This window comes from Alosa sapidissima, chromosome 19 (assembly GCF_018492685.1).
Source record: "Alosa sapidissima isolate fAloSap1 chromosome 19, fAloSap1.pri, whole genome shotgun sequence".
Lineage (NCBI taxonomy): Eukaryota > Metazoa > Chordata > Actinopteri > Clupeiformes > Clupeidae > Alosa > Alosa sapidissima.
The window spans coordinates 14,412,979-14,428,533 of NC_055975.1; the positions used below are offsets into that span (position 1 = coordinate 14,412,979).

General features: G+C 40.1%; 1 protein-coding gene and 1 non-coding gene across 2 annotated transcripts; both read right to left on the minus strand.

Annotated features, from left to right (window-relative positions):
- Positions 1 to 1,958: 1,958 nt before the first annotated feature.
- Positions 1,959 to 2,041, minus strand: trnal-uaa. The gene has a single exon. It is a non-coding gene; the product is annotated as a tRNA-Leu (tRNA).
- A 744-nt stretch (positions 2,042 to 2,785) lies between these two features.
- Positions 2,786 to 5,662, minus strand: stx11a (syntaxin 11a). Its single transcript, XM_042073092.1, has 2 exons — positions 5,453 to 5,662; positions 2,786 to 4,095 (listed from the first exon to the last, which is right to left on the minus strand). Exon 2 carries the CDS (start codon positions 4,088 to 4,090, stop codon positions 3,224 to 3,226), a length of 867 nt encoding a protein of 288 aa, XP_041929026.1. The 5' UTR covers positions 4,091 to 4,095; positions 5,453 to 5,662; the 3' UTR covers positions 2,786 to 3,223.
- Positions 5,663 to 15,555: the final 9,893 nt, after the last annotated feature.

Sequence of the window (15,555 nt, forward strand, 5' to 3'; positions counted from 1 at the left end):
AGGAAGAGAGAGGGAGGAGGATGAAGAGCAGAGGGGAAAGTGGTGGAAGAGGTAGAAAGGAGAGACAGAGTGGAGAGAGAAAGAGAGGGAGGGAGAGGAGAGTGTGTGTGTGTGATTGTACTGTATGTGTGTGTGGTGGGCTAAGTGAGGCACTGTACCCTCTGCACCTGAAGAGTCATTTGTGTGTTTTTAAATCAGAGGGGAACATACCTTACGAGCATGGTAAATGTGCCTGACAGATTTCATTAGTTTGATTCAATAGTTACCAGCGGCATTTAAATCAAGGTGAGGGCCCTTGGCCCCGCAGTCTGGGACCAGTCGAGGACTGCACTGCATATTCATTTCTGCTGAACCTAAATAACCTCCATCTCTCCACTTTTTCTTTGTAAAGAGGCTTGAATCAGATTCTCATTTTCTTTTCATTTTTACCGCATCCCCCTTTCTCTCTCTCTCTCTCTCACACACACACACACACTCTATCTCTATCTCTCTCTGTTTCTCATTTGTGTTTCATTTTTCATTCGAGTCGCTTGCCTGCCACTCGCGTGGAGGAAGTGAACCAAGCGACTGTGCACCCGACATGTGGAGTTCCCGCGGCAATGTCGCTTTCTCATCTATCCACATCTCGCGCCTGTTTTCGCTTCATTTCTCCCAGGCTCTCCTCTCCTCCATCTTTCACGCCAGCTCACTAGACAAATAGAGCTCTCTGAGCCTCTACGCCCCTAGTCCCGCTCAACTCGTCACAGTTGGACTAGCCCCTGGGCTAGAGAGGAAACCCAGGCACAGACATATCTGTTATTGATTTCAGTTTTCCATCGGCCCACAAAACTACTTAAGGCAGCATACTATGTAGGCTACTTAATAAAACCGGTCATGTACAACATGCATGTAGACATGCATAATGGATGTTTCCCTTTTTTCTAGGTTTAGCCTTCACTCACTTATTTGTGTACTAGGTATGATGGTGATACAATTTTATTGCACTCCTAGGATAATTTTACATTTCCAGATTTTACAAGCTGTTATTAAACAGCTGTATATTTTTTATTTTAAAAATGATATTTTTCTTTTCTGGATAGTGCTCTTTTTAGATTTTCTTTAAAAGAACAGGGAGGAAGCTGATGTTAATGTTCTGACTAAATGAAGTGAAAATAGATCAACTCTGTAACCTAATCCTTACCTCAGTGTAAGCTTTATAGGATTTAATTATCATCAAGAGGAAGTAAAGATAATTTAACTAATGTATGCACATTTTTTAAATAATTTTACAATTTGAGCAGCTTATGTTGTTGTTTATAGGTTGTTTTGTTCTTCAAAGCTTTTTGTCCTGTGTTTCTTTTTCACATCAACAAATTCTTTGGGCGATGCTTCCATGTAAAGTGAGACCATACATTTACGCAATTAAGTCCCTCTGTAAATTAAGTGCAATTAAACATGCTCTCATACACAAGTTTGTCATTGCCATCCACCGAAGACGTAGGCTCTACTTTTTATGCTCTATTCTGTTACACAACGGGAAGAGCGTGTTACATGTGTAATTAGTGGTTTTAAAGTGGATTCATTGGTGGTTTTGAAGGTTTTTTTCAAGTAGAAAAACTCTATAGCTCGATTGACAGAGCCTTAATCATGGTATACAGAATAACCATTTTATAACTAGGCCTTCTTCTCTAGTAGACTACTTGTGTTTTCAAGGCACAATGTAATGCAATGCTGACATCTAGTGGTGGCGGCTGATTACCCCATCGAAAGCTGACGCATGTCGACAACAATAGCACCTTTTAGCTTCTGACGATTTCAGGTCGGCTAGCAGAACAGAGCTGTGTATTTCAAATTTGGCAATACTCACATGGAACAATTACTCAACGCATTTCAGTAGAGCTGCATACAATTACGGTGACTTTGCTATGATAACCCGGTGTACGTGACAGCAGTTCAAACTTAATTTTAAAACCTCAGGCTACCAGGAGTGGGGTTCGAACCCACGCGGACAATCGTCCATTGGATCTTAAGTCCAACGCCTTAACCACTCGGCCATCCTGGTTAACAATATAGTGATCTGACATCGGGAACTCCACTAATTGTAACTAGTAGCCTAGACACTGAAGCCTCTAGAAAATGGAACACAATGTCTTTCGCTCGTTCGAAAGTATGACCAGAAATATACATGGTTTCTTGCCACCCATGCATTTCCCCTGTTTGTAACATGGATGATGGGGCTAAAGATTCCCTATCACTGAAAGGTTGGGGCAATGTTGCAACTTTAAAACATCTTCGAGCAACAATTGCACCTTAAGAGTACAATGTTACATGTTAAGAGTACAATGCTACATGTTAGCGCAAGTTAGCGCAAAATGTTAGTTGTATGGTGGAGACCAGACCATCATACGAGGTATTTCATGTGTTGTCAGCGATATGAAGTTGGCGTTGTTTATAGTAATGTCTCGGTTACCACAGGCGACTTTCGCATTTCTCAACCTCTGCAAGTGCAACGGTTTTACACCCACCCTCGGTACGTCTTGATACAAAGAGAGCGTCAAGTTCTCGGAAACACGGGGTTACAGTCGGTAGTATGGTCACTGCCCTATCTTCCCATGACTGTTGTTAAATTTAGATTCTGCCACAGAAGACATTGGCGCCAGGCAAATGTCTTTGCATTACATGTGTGGGGAAAAAACAGATTGGCTTTCTAGGTTGTTGACTTCCTAAATAAATAAGCTTATTTAAAAGATTACTAAAGGAGACAGTTAAAAAAGTTCTTGTTGTTGAAAAATGTGTGAACCAAGAAGGTTGTGTAAGTTTCATTGCAACGTTTCTCCAGAAGACCGTTTCAGCTACAACGCATGCATCACTTAGGTTAAGAACACAAGCACTAACTCAAGATTAAAAGGATTAAATAGCTCACATATTCACGACTTAAATTATTGCACTCAGGTGTACAACATGCAAACCGAACAGAAGAGCAGACATACAGTGAGCCTTGATTACACAACATGTTTTCACATACAAACTTAATGTCACTAACTTAATTATCAGTTGCATAACAGTTTCTGTTTATCACATACAGTCTAGCCCTACACTAAGTGTCTTTGTCAACATGAGGTGCAGTGTGCTCCTCTGTCTTCTCTAGTTAAAAGTGATAAGTCATTTATTTACGTCAAATCTACCACAGCAGATCTGCCCTTCATTGCAGAAGGGTATAAGCAGTTTGCTATGAGAGTGAGTGTTATTTATTGCAGCAAGGGAAACAGCAGCAGAAAAAACGTCTGCAGGGGTTTGCTTTTTTGTATCGCACGGCTTTCTTGATTTGCACTGTTGCCTTGGCCACATAGTCTTGTGTGCTACCCACATTGGCCTCTATGTTGTCAAGCTTTGTGCCCTGCTCCTCCACCAAGAGGGCCAGCTGGAAGAAGAGTTCATGGATGTCCCGGATACGCCCCTCAAGCTCCAGCAGTTCCTTCTGGCGGTTCTCGATCTCGCAGAGGGCAGATCGCGCTGCACGGCCATCCGCCACCAGATTCTCAGAGAAGGCATTCCACTTCCCTGACTCGATCATCTCCTCAATCTGCTCGCCGGTAACCTCCTGGCCCACGATCTCAGCCTGCCTTTGGATGCGCTTCTTGCAGTTGTCGCGCTGCTCCATCTCCGCCTCGTTGTACAGGGACATGGCGCCGTGGAATGCAGTGGTGAGGGAGGCACACTGGCCGCGCACCATGCGTGCCAGGGACGAGTGGGCGCCATGCTCCTGCTCCAGGCGTTGGCACCGGGCCTCCATCTTCTGCAGGCGGGCGTACAGGGCCTGGCTTCGGGCCTTGATGCCGCGGGCGATAGAATTGGAGTCGCGCTTGATGCTGCTGATGCGTCTTATGGAGGTGAGAAAGCGTGTATTCTGCTTCCCCAGCTGTTTCACCTCCATGCGCAGATGGGCAATCTCCTTGTGCATGGCCTGCACCTCCTTGAAGGCCTCATCCATCTCCTCCTCGCCTTCGAACACCACCTCCACCTGCTCTGTATCCTCAGGTCCAGCCTCCGCAGCCACAGCCGCATCTGTTAGCCTGGAGGCTGAGTGCAGCTCACACAGTCGATCCCGCATCCTGTCTGCAATGGAGTAAAGAGAGTCAGTGATTGGGATCATGACAACAATAGCAACCTGGAAATCATGTTGGTCCACACTGTTTTGTTTGTTTAAGTAATTGTATTCTGTGTTCTATCATCAACATTCAACTTACACTGAATTATCTTCTTACTGCTCTACAATGGGGGCAGATATCAGTGTACTCAAAACACCTCATCATCTTGGTCTGCACAGTTTTTGGTACAGTTTTCCATGTTCAAAATACAGTACAACGGACATTAAGAGATCAAGAGATGCTTCCTTACTGCCATCATAAATCAATACTGCCCAGAAATAATTAGCACATAGCCTATCGGTAAACCAGCAACGTTTGGTCCATGCTAAATATTTCAACAGGAATAACCTCACTGATTATAAAAAATAAGAATAATGAGTGCTTTGGCACAAAAGCCAAAGCCTTCACTGCCCTCTCTGAAATGACAAATGTGAAGTAGAAATGGATGGAAGCCAAAATCACTGTATTATACATCCCTGCCCAGCACAAGAATGTCTTCAGCAGGATGTTGAATGTAGTTCTGTAACAAAATATTAATAACTATGGCCTACCAAGACCCTAGTATCACTCATTTGGGAAACCGTTTCAAAGTTAGACAGAAGCCATCAAAGTTTCCTAATCTGACCATGCAGGGGAGAGCAACTCATGTTACCACAGTGATGCATCATTTCCCTCGTGACACATCCAAAAACACCCCTGAGTTGGGTGGGGACTTCCCTATGTCTTTTCTCAAACACAAACCCTTGGCAATGAAAGCGAAATTTACACATATATACATTTAGATAGCTTACATGGAAATTGAGACTACTTTTTCATCAACATATATTTCCAAAACCTGTCAATCAAGTGAAAAACTAGACTCTTGCCTTGAATGTAACAATAAAGGACATGCAAACACAGGGCCTAAAGATCTGACAAGTTGTGGTTTTGTTTGATAAGAACTCTTAATGTAGTATATGTTATTATACATATATGTTATTATGTTATATACATAGACGACATTATGTTACAATGTTAAAAGCACAGCAGATTAAGTTATTTGCCATGAAAGAAATGGCATGATAAAGAGATTGTCTTAGGGAAACCATCAATTAGATGATGTCATTGTAAAAGCTGGCAGAACATTCGTAGAGGTAGTCCATTTCAATTTAGCCTACTTGAGTAAACAAGATAAAGTAGCCTACTTAGTAACGATTTTGATTTTCAAAAACTTCCATCTACATGATCTGCCAGCAGCCATACAATGTTTGGAAATAGTGTAGGCTACTCAACGTAGACTACAAAAGGCCTATCGTAAAGTCGTTTTATGACAGTGGAAAACATACCTTATTTCATGCTCAGTCGATTATTCTGCGGCTATATTACAACAGATACAAATGTGTATCATTTCCCCTTTGCTTTGCAGTCATTTTTCTTAGGTGCAGGAAATAAGACGGAACAACTGTCAAGTGGGAGTTGCCGAAATTGCTGTAATACCCCCACTCACGACATCAATTCGCGGCTATCTCTCATCTGTCTGTTACAGTCAAGACTGGCATCTTAGAAAGCAGTGACTATATGAACACACACACACACACACACACACACACACACACACATAAAGGTTACCAAGTGCGTTTACGTTTTCTGGTAATGTCTTTGTCATCTTTGTTGCACGTGCCAGTTGATGGTGCTATCTTGGTGATGGTGGCGTTCCTAACGGTCCAAGGAGAAATGCGCAGTGGGATTTTACAAACCGACAATGGCTGTAAACTGACCGTTTGACACAGAGAACTTGCTAATATACATTAAGCTGTCCTATAGCAATTTGGCCTTAATCAAGTGACAACGACTTTTATGCTTTAAAAATATGTTCGGACCACAAGCCTATGTTTTGCCTGATTTAGGAATGAAGGTGTGTTTAAGGTGTATTTAAATGTAGAAACACGATGGATTATCTGAAATTGTATGTAGTTCGGTTGATACAATAATGTAGGCCTATTAAGCTACACAAGGAAGTAAAAACTGCCCGTTTTAAGATATTCACAGCAAATAAGGAAGTGGCTATACACATTTAACCAATTGGCTACCAACCTATATTCGGTTGGTGCTGCAGTGCATCACTCATTGTACATCATTAAATCATCCTAACTTCTCCCAGATGTAACCAACCATGTTAATTTCAAGACAATCGGATATAGGTTTCAAAAACACTATGTAATTTTGCAAATAAATTACCCCATATGATCTGATACGATTTAGATGGGGTCGGCCTCCTCTAATCAGTGAGAGGAAGTGAAATATCAGGGCTGTTTTCACTGAGGAAGTGGTTCTTGGTTATGGACAGTCGATTTGACTGTGGCCTGCATGAGATAATAATGATTAACCAATAGGTTGATATCTTAAGTGTTTTGAACAAGCAAGCTGAGCAGTGGAAGTGTTTAAATTTGTTCACATCAGGGGTCATGTAGTGCAGTGTTTTTCAACCACTGTGCCGGGGCAAACTAGTGCAGTGTTTTTCAACCACTGTGCCAGGGCACACTAGTGTGCCGTGAGAGATCATCAGGTGTGCCGCAGAAAATTACCCAAATGTCACTCAGTGGTCCAGAAAAGCAACTGTTGCATCAAAGAATTTATAACCACATGCTCTCATTGATTGTATGATTGCACTATTTGTGGTATGCAGGCATTGTACAATGGGGGCCCCATATCCAGTATTCACAGAATCATCACATATCCAGTTCATAACAACAATTAAATTACAAGGATACAAGGATACAAGGAAGTTTATTGTCACATGCATATAGTTACTAAGTAAGAAATGCAGTGAAATTATGTCTGGTGTCAGCCTATTTGTGCATTAATGGGGGGGGGGTAAAAAGTGCAGTAGAAGAGGGGTTTAGTAGATTAAGTGGCAAGGGCTGCATAAAAAAGGTGGGGGAGGATTGGGATTGGGTGGGGGGCACCAACAAGGAGCACCCAAGAGCAACAGGGGCAAGGAAAAACTCCCTTACCAAGGAAGAAACCTTGGGCAGATCCACGGCTCAAGGGGCTAACCCAACTGAATTCCCAAGGAAAGAAAACACTGTTTTCTATCAAATATCAGCCACAATATCTTTATATTACATAAATAATTTGCAGTGATGATACATTATACTGTCTGGAGTTTGATGCCTCCAGAAAATGTAACAAAAGGAGAAGTTTGATGATGAAATTGATTAATTCTTGCATGATGGTAACAACCCAAGAAATTTCACATCTGCTCCACAAGAGGGCAATAGTGATTGCGATACACCATCACAGATTGTTTTCTAATGAAACAACATCAGTTTTGAGCATTAAGGCGTGTACACTTTGGGAACTTCTATAATAGTCACAATAGGCGATTGTTGGATTTAGTCTCCTGTACATAAAACTGATTTTCTAGGTAATTCAATTTGAATGACCTGATAATGAGAACCATCATCCTGGGAGAGGTGGCTGCAGACCAAAATGTAGGCACAAACATTTAATCTCGTTAAATAGTTCTAAATGACCATGAACATCAGATTGTCGGGGGGGGGAAACTGTTCATATTATTGCCTTTAATCAGGACTAGACATCTTTAGCACACCTAGTCCATCTTCATCCATTTTATTCCATAAACATACATATACACTTCAGTGTCAATTACGCATTAACATATTCATATCAGTGAACAATCTAATGGCGAAAAGGAATGGCTTTCAAAAGGTCATGCAGCACTCTAATCCTAATCTGATCAGATCCAGGAGGTCAGATGAGACTTATTTTGATCAGAGTATGTCCTAGGAGAGGAGCATCAGTGCCCAGGTTATTTTTTGCTATCGTATCCTTTTACCATCCTATCTTTTTACAATTGAGTTGGACCACGGCTTCTTGTTTTCTGCATGTTTGTGAAAATAAAATGTTAATCCTATGAACAATGTACCCTGCACCTACAGTATGGTACGTTATGTTATCTTTACTCATCAAAGACGTAGCAGGTCAAGTTGCCATCAACTAAAACAAAAAGTAAAATGTTTTGAGCTTAAACTTTCTTCAACTTTTCCTTCTACAAGGACCTTCAAAGTGTGTTCTAGACAACTCCTCACTGATTGTTAGAATGAGATGTAAAGGTTTTGCTATTAGTGAAGAAAACACTAAGGTGCATATCATGATTTATGTAGAACACCTGCCACTCCACACCACACTCTCAGCTTGAGATGATTTGCTGCCGTTGTACATAAGGATGAAATAGTCTCATGATGAGGGGAACAAGGACCCTTTTGGCCTAAGACATAAGAATGCAAGAATGTTAAACTTGATATGACTAAACTAGTTCTACATTGATGCAGAGGGAAATGGCAAAGTGGCTAAATGCCAGGGTTTGCTGGAAATTACTGCTGTTGAATCATGGCCTTTTCCATGCGCTCAGCAGGTTCATATTGGTATTCAAGAGTTGTTATGGAAAATCATCACCTGTCATTAGTCACGGTTAGAGAAGGAACTTAAGAGCAGAAATATGTATCTGGTCATATGAAGAATAAAGACAAAAGACGTAAACCAAAACGTCAAGAGGATGTGTCCTGCTTAATCTCAGCATTTAACTTCCACCCACACACAATATAATATTTGGGGAGAATACCAATAGCTCATGTCTTCAGACAGCTGGTCAGGTCCTACTGCCCATGCCCAGGTCCTCTCCAGCAGAAGCCTCATGCACACATGGGCAGGCCAGTTACTGAATTATCAAAATTACGTTTGGATGTTTCCGTCCCTAATGACAGCACACTGCTACTCCTGTGTGAGAGCGCAGACCTTGTGACAAAGCCTGGTCACGTTCACTCTTCAAAACCTCCACAGAGACAAGAACATGACTCTTCAGTGTGGGACCAGAAATTAATCATAGAAATAATGATCTTATCAGGGGAATAATTCACTTGTTTCTTGGTAAACCTCAATTTAAGATTGGGATTTGACTTCATTTATGTTATCATTCAATAATAATAGTTATGAATATAACATTTTTATAATGATATTGACTGTGTTCTTCAAGTTTCCCGCAGACTGTTTCATGGGTTGGCTTTACAACCAAGCCTTCACTGAATATACAGAATGTGAATGTTTGTTTTGCAATTTACAACATTAGTTTTTTTAGTGGTTATGATAGGCTACACTAAAGGTTATATTCATCTTCAAAAGTTATTTGAGTAACACCCAGGGTTAAGTGAAGCCAATGGTTATTATTTTACAACCCAAGTCTATTGTATTTTCCAGGCCCCACCATTGGCTTGCACTCAAGGATGGATCACTGACTATAGTGTCACTTCAACACTTTGCAACCGAGGTACAATGCAAAATGCAGTGGCTATAGTTTTGAATAAATGGATTATAGACACCCTATATGTCTCAATAGAGTTTGTTGACTGATAATGGTACATTTCCAATCAGGTGTGGTAGCTGTGACATACCACACCTGCATACATATACTGCATACATATACTGTAGGTATTTTTCCTTTTATTTGCCTTTTCCCTGCATATAGTTTAACTTTAATGACTTTTGGTCATTAAAGTTAAGTCTTTTGGTCAGGGTGAGTTCAGTCGCTTAGAGAAACCTTTGGGCTTCAATGCCCCTGCAAGATAGGCAGTATGGGGCTCAGTGCTGTAATGTCAGTTGCCTTGTTTGCCCTTTCAAAGTTTCATGCCTCTGCAGATTTCAACCTAAGATTTAATTCTCTCAATTCAGTCTCCATTTGATAACTCGGGACCATGGTATTCCATTATGTAATATAGTCACACTGATTAGTACAGAACTGGTTGGGAAAGTTCTTGGCCAGTACTGTTTATCTCAAGACAAAGGACTAAACTGCTAATTGTAACTACACTTGTGTGTAATCTGACTGGACACAGACTAATTGAACAAAACAAAACAAATACAATTAGAAACACAGAACACGTGTCTTGTTCTAATTTAATTAGTAGTTATTGACAAAGCAGTTCCTACACACAGGAAAACAGACTCTCTCTCTCACTCTCTCTCTTTCAATCTCTTTCTCTATGCACACACACACACACACATACACGCGCGCCCGCATGCACACATGCACACACACACACACACACACACACACACACACACACACACACACACACACACACACACACACACACACACACACTCGTCCATAAACGCACACACCTGAGCACAGCAGCATGGCCACGATCGGGCACATCAGCATGTGCGACATGCGGCCTTGGCAGGAGCTTTCAAGAAATGTAATGTCTGAAGAAAACATCAGCTGTTTTGGGTTAGTGGGGCTGTGAGATGTGACTCAAATTAACTGATCCCATTAGCAGAGGTTGGGGATCTGCACAGCAACACCAGTGTCCATGTTATTTCATTAGGTTTCATGTGTGTCATGTGTTCCCAGGATAGCTTAGCTTTCCTGAGGCACTTGTTGTTTCACTTCCTAAAAACAAATAAAAAAACTTATGTTGTTACTGTAACAGAAGTATTTATTGGACATATGAATATGCCTATATGAATAAGGATATGTGAAGAAATATGAAAGAGAGAAAAGACTCAGGAATTCTCAATGAGGTGACGAGGGAAAATTGTTACTTTTTCATAGCTTCAGGCAGACTTAACCTTAATCTGTCTCTCCAGGTCACCTTAGGTGAACCCCCTTTAAAAAGAGGTTGTTGTAGAGATGATCACTGTATAATTGTTGTCTGGACTGGATTTCTTCAATCCAAATTTGATCCAACTATAGTTTCAGGACTCAGATTGTAGGGTGCCAGCAATAATGTTTCAACTAAAAGGGTGAGTTGGTTTTCAACTGCAGCAACTAAGTTCAGCAACGTGTTCTTGATCCAGTGCCTACCAAGTTGTTTAAAAAAAAAAAGGTATTCAGCTGTTTGGCTGCTGATGTCCTAGATACCTCCTTACTGTCTGGAATCTTCCGCACTTGCCTCAAAAAAAGCCATTGTAACACGACTGCTGAAAAAAACACATCTTGATCCTGTCATCTGTGAATGTTATAGACCAATTTCAAATCTGCTGTTCATAGGTAAATTATTGGAAAAAGTTGCTTACAAACAACTCTGGATGTATCTGTCTCATAGCAATTTGTTTGATGTTTATCAGTCTGGTTTTAGAATGAACCACAGCACTGAAACAGCTCTGGTCAGAGTTGTGAACGATCTTAAAATGGCCACAGAAAACCACAAAGTGTCCATCTTGGTACTTCTCGATCTCAGTGCAGCCTTTGACACTATCGACCATACAATTCTTCTTCATCGCTTGAACACTTGGTAGGAATATGGAAGAGAGAAAAGACTCAGGAATTCTCAATGAGGTGACAAAGGAAAATTGTTACGTTTTTATAGCTTCAGGCAGACTTGGTGTGTCTCTCCTGGTCACCTTATTTATTATTATTATTATTATTATTATTATTATTATACATTTTATTATGTATTGTTATTGATCATTTAATTTTTTTAATTATTATTTTTTTGATTCACTTTTATTCACTTGTTATTATATGTATTTTCATTTCCATCTTTTATGTTTATGTAATTTATCTTTATTGTTTGGTGATGTCATGTTTGTTTTGTTATTCTCTTTCTTTTGGAGCTCATTGGGTCTGTGCCTGTCACATGAAATATGCCATATAAATAATGTATACTTACTTAAAAGATCAGGATGTGAACACAAGGGGCATACACATCTTTATCTGAGTTTAGACATCACATTATACTGTGGTGGGGGAACACTGGTAGGACATAATACTGAACAAGTGCTTGCTAACAAATATATTCTTGAAATCATAATGATTTTATCAAATTTATTCAGATAAAAAATATTTAAAGTACATACATTTAGGTAGGTTGGTAGTTGACATAGGGTATGTAGAGTTCATATGTCTCCATTGTTGTCATATGTCTGCAACTTTTGATGAAGGCAGGCAACAAGAGAGAACATCACAATATTATTATGCTAATGAAGACAGATGTAAGTATATTCTGTGTGAGAGTGTTACTATTTTTATGGAGTGGGAGGGCTTCTTTTAGATCATGTGCTGACCTTTCAAACTTCCGACTAATTCAGTAGTCTAGCTCTGCAGTCAGCAAAATACTCTAAAAACAGAACAGTGTACAGAGCAAGTGATCTGTCAGAGAGATAGCTTGAATAGGACAAGTTTGATAAGAGCTCCTGTATTCTGGACAGTATAGTTGGTGGCCGTAGTAGAACTTAGTGACACATGATAGTAGAGTAAGCATACATAAGGATATGAAGGCATTGGGGATTAAGTTAAGGCATCCAGTTCAATGAGGATGCTACAGTGAGGAGTACACAAGAAAGAGAAACTCTTCAGTAAAACTCAAAATAACTGCTTCATGTCTTAATGTCTGACCCACTCTACTTAGTAACTGCTGACAGTACCTGTCGAGAATCCAGCCAGAGAATGCGAGCGATAAAGAGCCAAATCTCAAATATTATTGGAATTAAGGCTTATTTGAGAATCAGATCCTCTGTCTCTGTACGAGGGGGCTTGAGTGAGATTGTAGTTCCTTAAGAGAGGGAGGAGCCTTGTGCCTTGTGCAAGAGCCAATCTTAGGGATGCTGTTAAACCTGTGAGAGAACATCATCTGCACCCTATAACAGGGAGCAAACTAATGATATATTTGGATGTGGCTTATTTGTGGTTTCATAAAAAAAAAAAAAAAAAACTTCACCACCAAAAACATCACCATTCTCATTTACACTCTATTGCTCCTAGTACTTTCCATTCTTAAAATGACAGAATCGTTTTTATATGTCAAATGGATGGTACTTTATATACGGCCATGGGTCATGTTTTTGTGAGGGAGAGATGAATATGTTGTCCGCTGATGAACATTGAATTATGGCAGTTCTGTCTGTGGAGCGAGGCAGGATGAGAGGGAATGTTTCAGGCCCCTGTGAGCAAGGGTTGTTTACCGATCTTGTGATGCTCGGTTCACATGGCTGCTTTTAATCTCTAAATTGTATTACGATGAAGACTTTTTCTCTCCAGCGTAACATTTGACCAGTCAGTTGATTTTAATTCCCTCTGTGTTGAGGCAATCATCTCCTCTTCTAACTTTTTAACTATTTGTTTTTGTACTTCAAAATTCTGTTTTTCTTTTTGTGTCTGGAAGGCAGGCAGGGCAGTATTGGTCTTTGCCATTAAGATTCTGTTACAAAACATATTGTTTCTCTTCCAAATCAGTCTAGACTTCCTACTCCCTCAAAGCTCATTTCCCATTACATAATATGTTGCCATTTTCAACTTCCTTTTCTAAACAGTAAGTTCTTCTTACGTGACACAGGTAAATCTGTGTATGTTCACTTCAAAAATGTTCTGTAGTTTCTAATGTACGTTTTGTTTCTTCATGTTTTGCCCTAGAAGACTGATTCAGTGAAATGTGAGAAACTCCTTACCAGACAAAATTAGAATGTCATGAGTTGAATGCAGTGTGAGTGTGATAGTTTGACACAGGCAGGTTTTGGGCTTTGACAGAATTGTGAGGTTTTGACAGATATTTTATATTGTAGCATCGTTCAACTGTTTCCCAAGGATGGACAGTGGAGGCTGGAGGTGAATTGGGTGATTTGTTTATTGCCTATTTAATAACAACCTACGGAACAGGTAGTAGGAAGTGTGTTTAACAGAAACAAACCCCCGAATACTTATCCAAATAAACACTCTTTGATAACTAAACAAATACAGTAAATACACTTGCTTAACATCTTTGTATCACTCTTAGATTACTGTTCTCAGCTCTGACAAGAATTAAACAAACACCTTCCAAGTCACCCCGTGACCCCACACCTCCATAAATGACCTGATCATCCTGTCCCAGACATACCCATTAACAACTCATCATAAATGGTCTGGTTGACATATTCCAATATAAGAAGGAAATATAATATATGCACACACAAACACACAATAGCCATGTTCTCTCTCAAACATGCAGGGAGATGGGTCCAACAGAGAGTAGATGGGCCTCGGCGTTACACTACACTGTTCATAAAGTTATTCAGCTGTGGTGTAGTTTACCATAATCACCTCAGCCATTGAAAGCTCAAACCTTTCGATTTTTAATTTGATGGAACACTAAATTAATAGCATTATGTTTGAATAAATGGTAAAGGTCCTGTATAGGCAACCCGAATACATTTTCCTAGCTGAGAGAATTCAAACTTAAAAGACTACTCATCCTTACCACAACACTAAACTTGTTCTGGGAACCTATTGTAAGACACTCAGACTGGCAATGACATGAGAATTTGTTAAGCCTTTAGGTGATCAAAGCCACTGATTCAAGGAAAATTACAATTACATTTTTTGTGGATTTCCCACCCTTTTTACAGAATCTAACCAAGGTTTATACATTGATTTGGCAGAATTTCTTCAGCTATGATGTTAATACATGTGGGCAGGCTGTGCATGGGAATGTTTTATTTATTTTTTTCTTTCTGATTAAAGCACAATCTTATTCTGATATGTTGGGCTATTAGGTGCTGTCAGCTGTCAGTTTTTTTTTTAATTATTTGCACACAAAACTGCCATGGAGTTTATACACAGTGGGGCTAATAGACTGGAGATTACTGTTGAGGCCCAGTAATTCAGATAGCCAATTAGTCAGGTCCCTGCATGCATTACCTACCACTTTTTTCCATTAATTTGCAGCAAAGACTCCTCAGAAAAGGTTGATGGACTGTCTCCGTCACTGTTTACAGTGTAGTGAATGGCTGATATGCACTGGATGTGACTACATCTCCATAGTACTTCTGCTCTGTCCTGTTTACAGAGGATGTCATTCTTTTGGGGCTAGACAAACTGTGCCAAGTCATTGCAAACATACAACGTCCAGCACCATTCACTTGATTTTACAGGCTCCATTCATTTTGGAGCCATTAGTCAGTTAGTTGTGGGGTACAAATTATATTTATGACAATAATGATTATTGTTCACTTACTCATAACTCATTACTACACAATATAATTGATAATGTGATATTGCAAATATTTAACTATTTTATTTCCATGATCAAATATAACTAAACATGACAAAATATGTCTGCTAATGACATTTGTTTTCAGGTCTCAGAGATGGTTCCTGCTTTGCAACATGCATGAAAGATTGCAAGGAGTGATAGTGCAGCAAAGTTGTTGGCGCCTCTGACCTAGACTATGCAGCCGTCATGCTTATTATCAGCTTGGCTGGCATACCAGGGCGCTGACTCCTATTTGAGCTCATTACGAAGGACACTTTAAGTCCACACCATGTCTGTCAGAAAGCCCTGAACCAGTTCTTGTCTTGTGTTAAGTCTCAATTTCTGTCACAAGGAGTTCTATTCATCTGAATCTGTCCCATCGTTGCAATGAGCACCAAATGATGAGCAAAGAATGCAAG

Excerpts from the sequence above, each read along its gene's own strand:
- stx11a (XM_042073092.1), bottom strand. The coding sequence starts at position 4,090 with ATGCGGGATCGACTGTGTGAGCTGCACTCAGCCTCCAGGCTAACAGAT.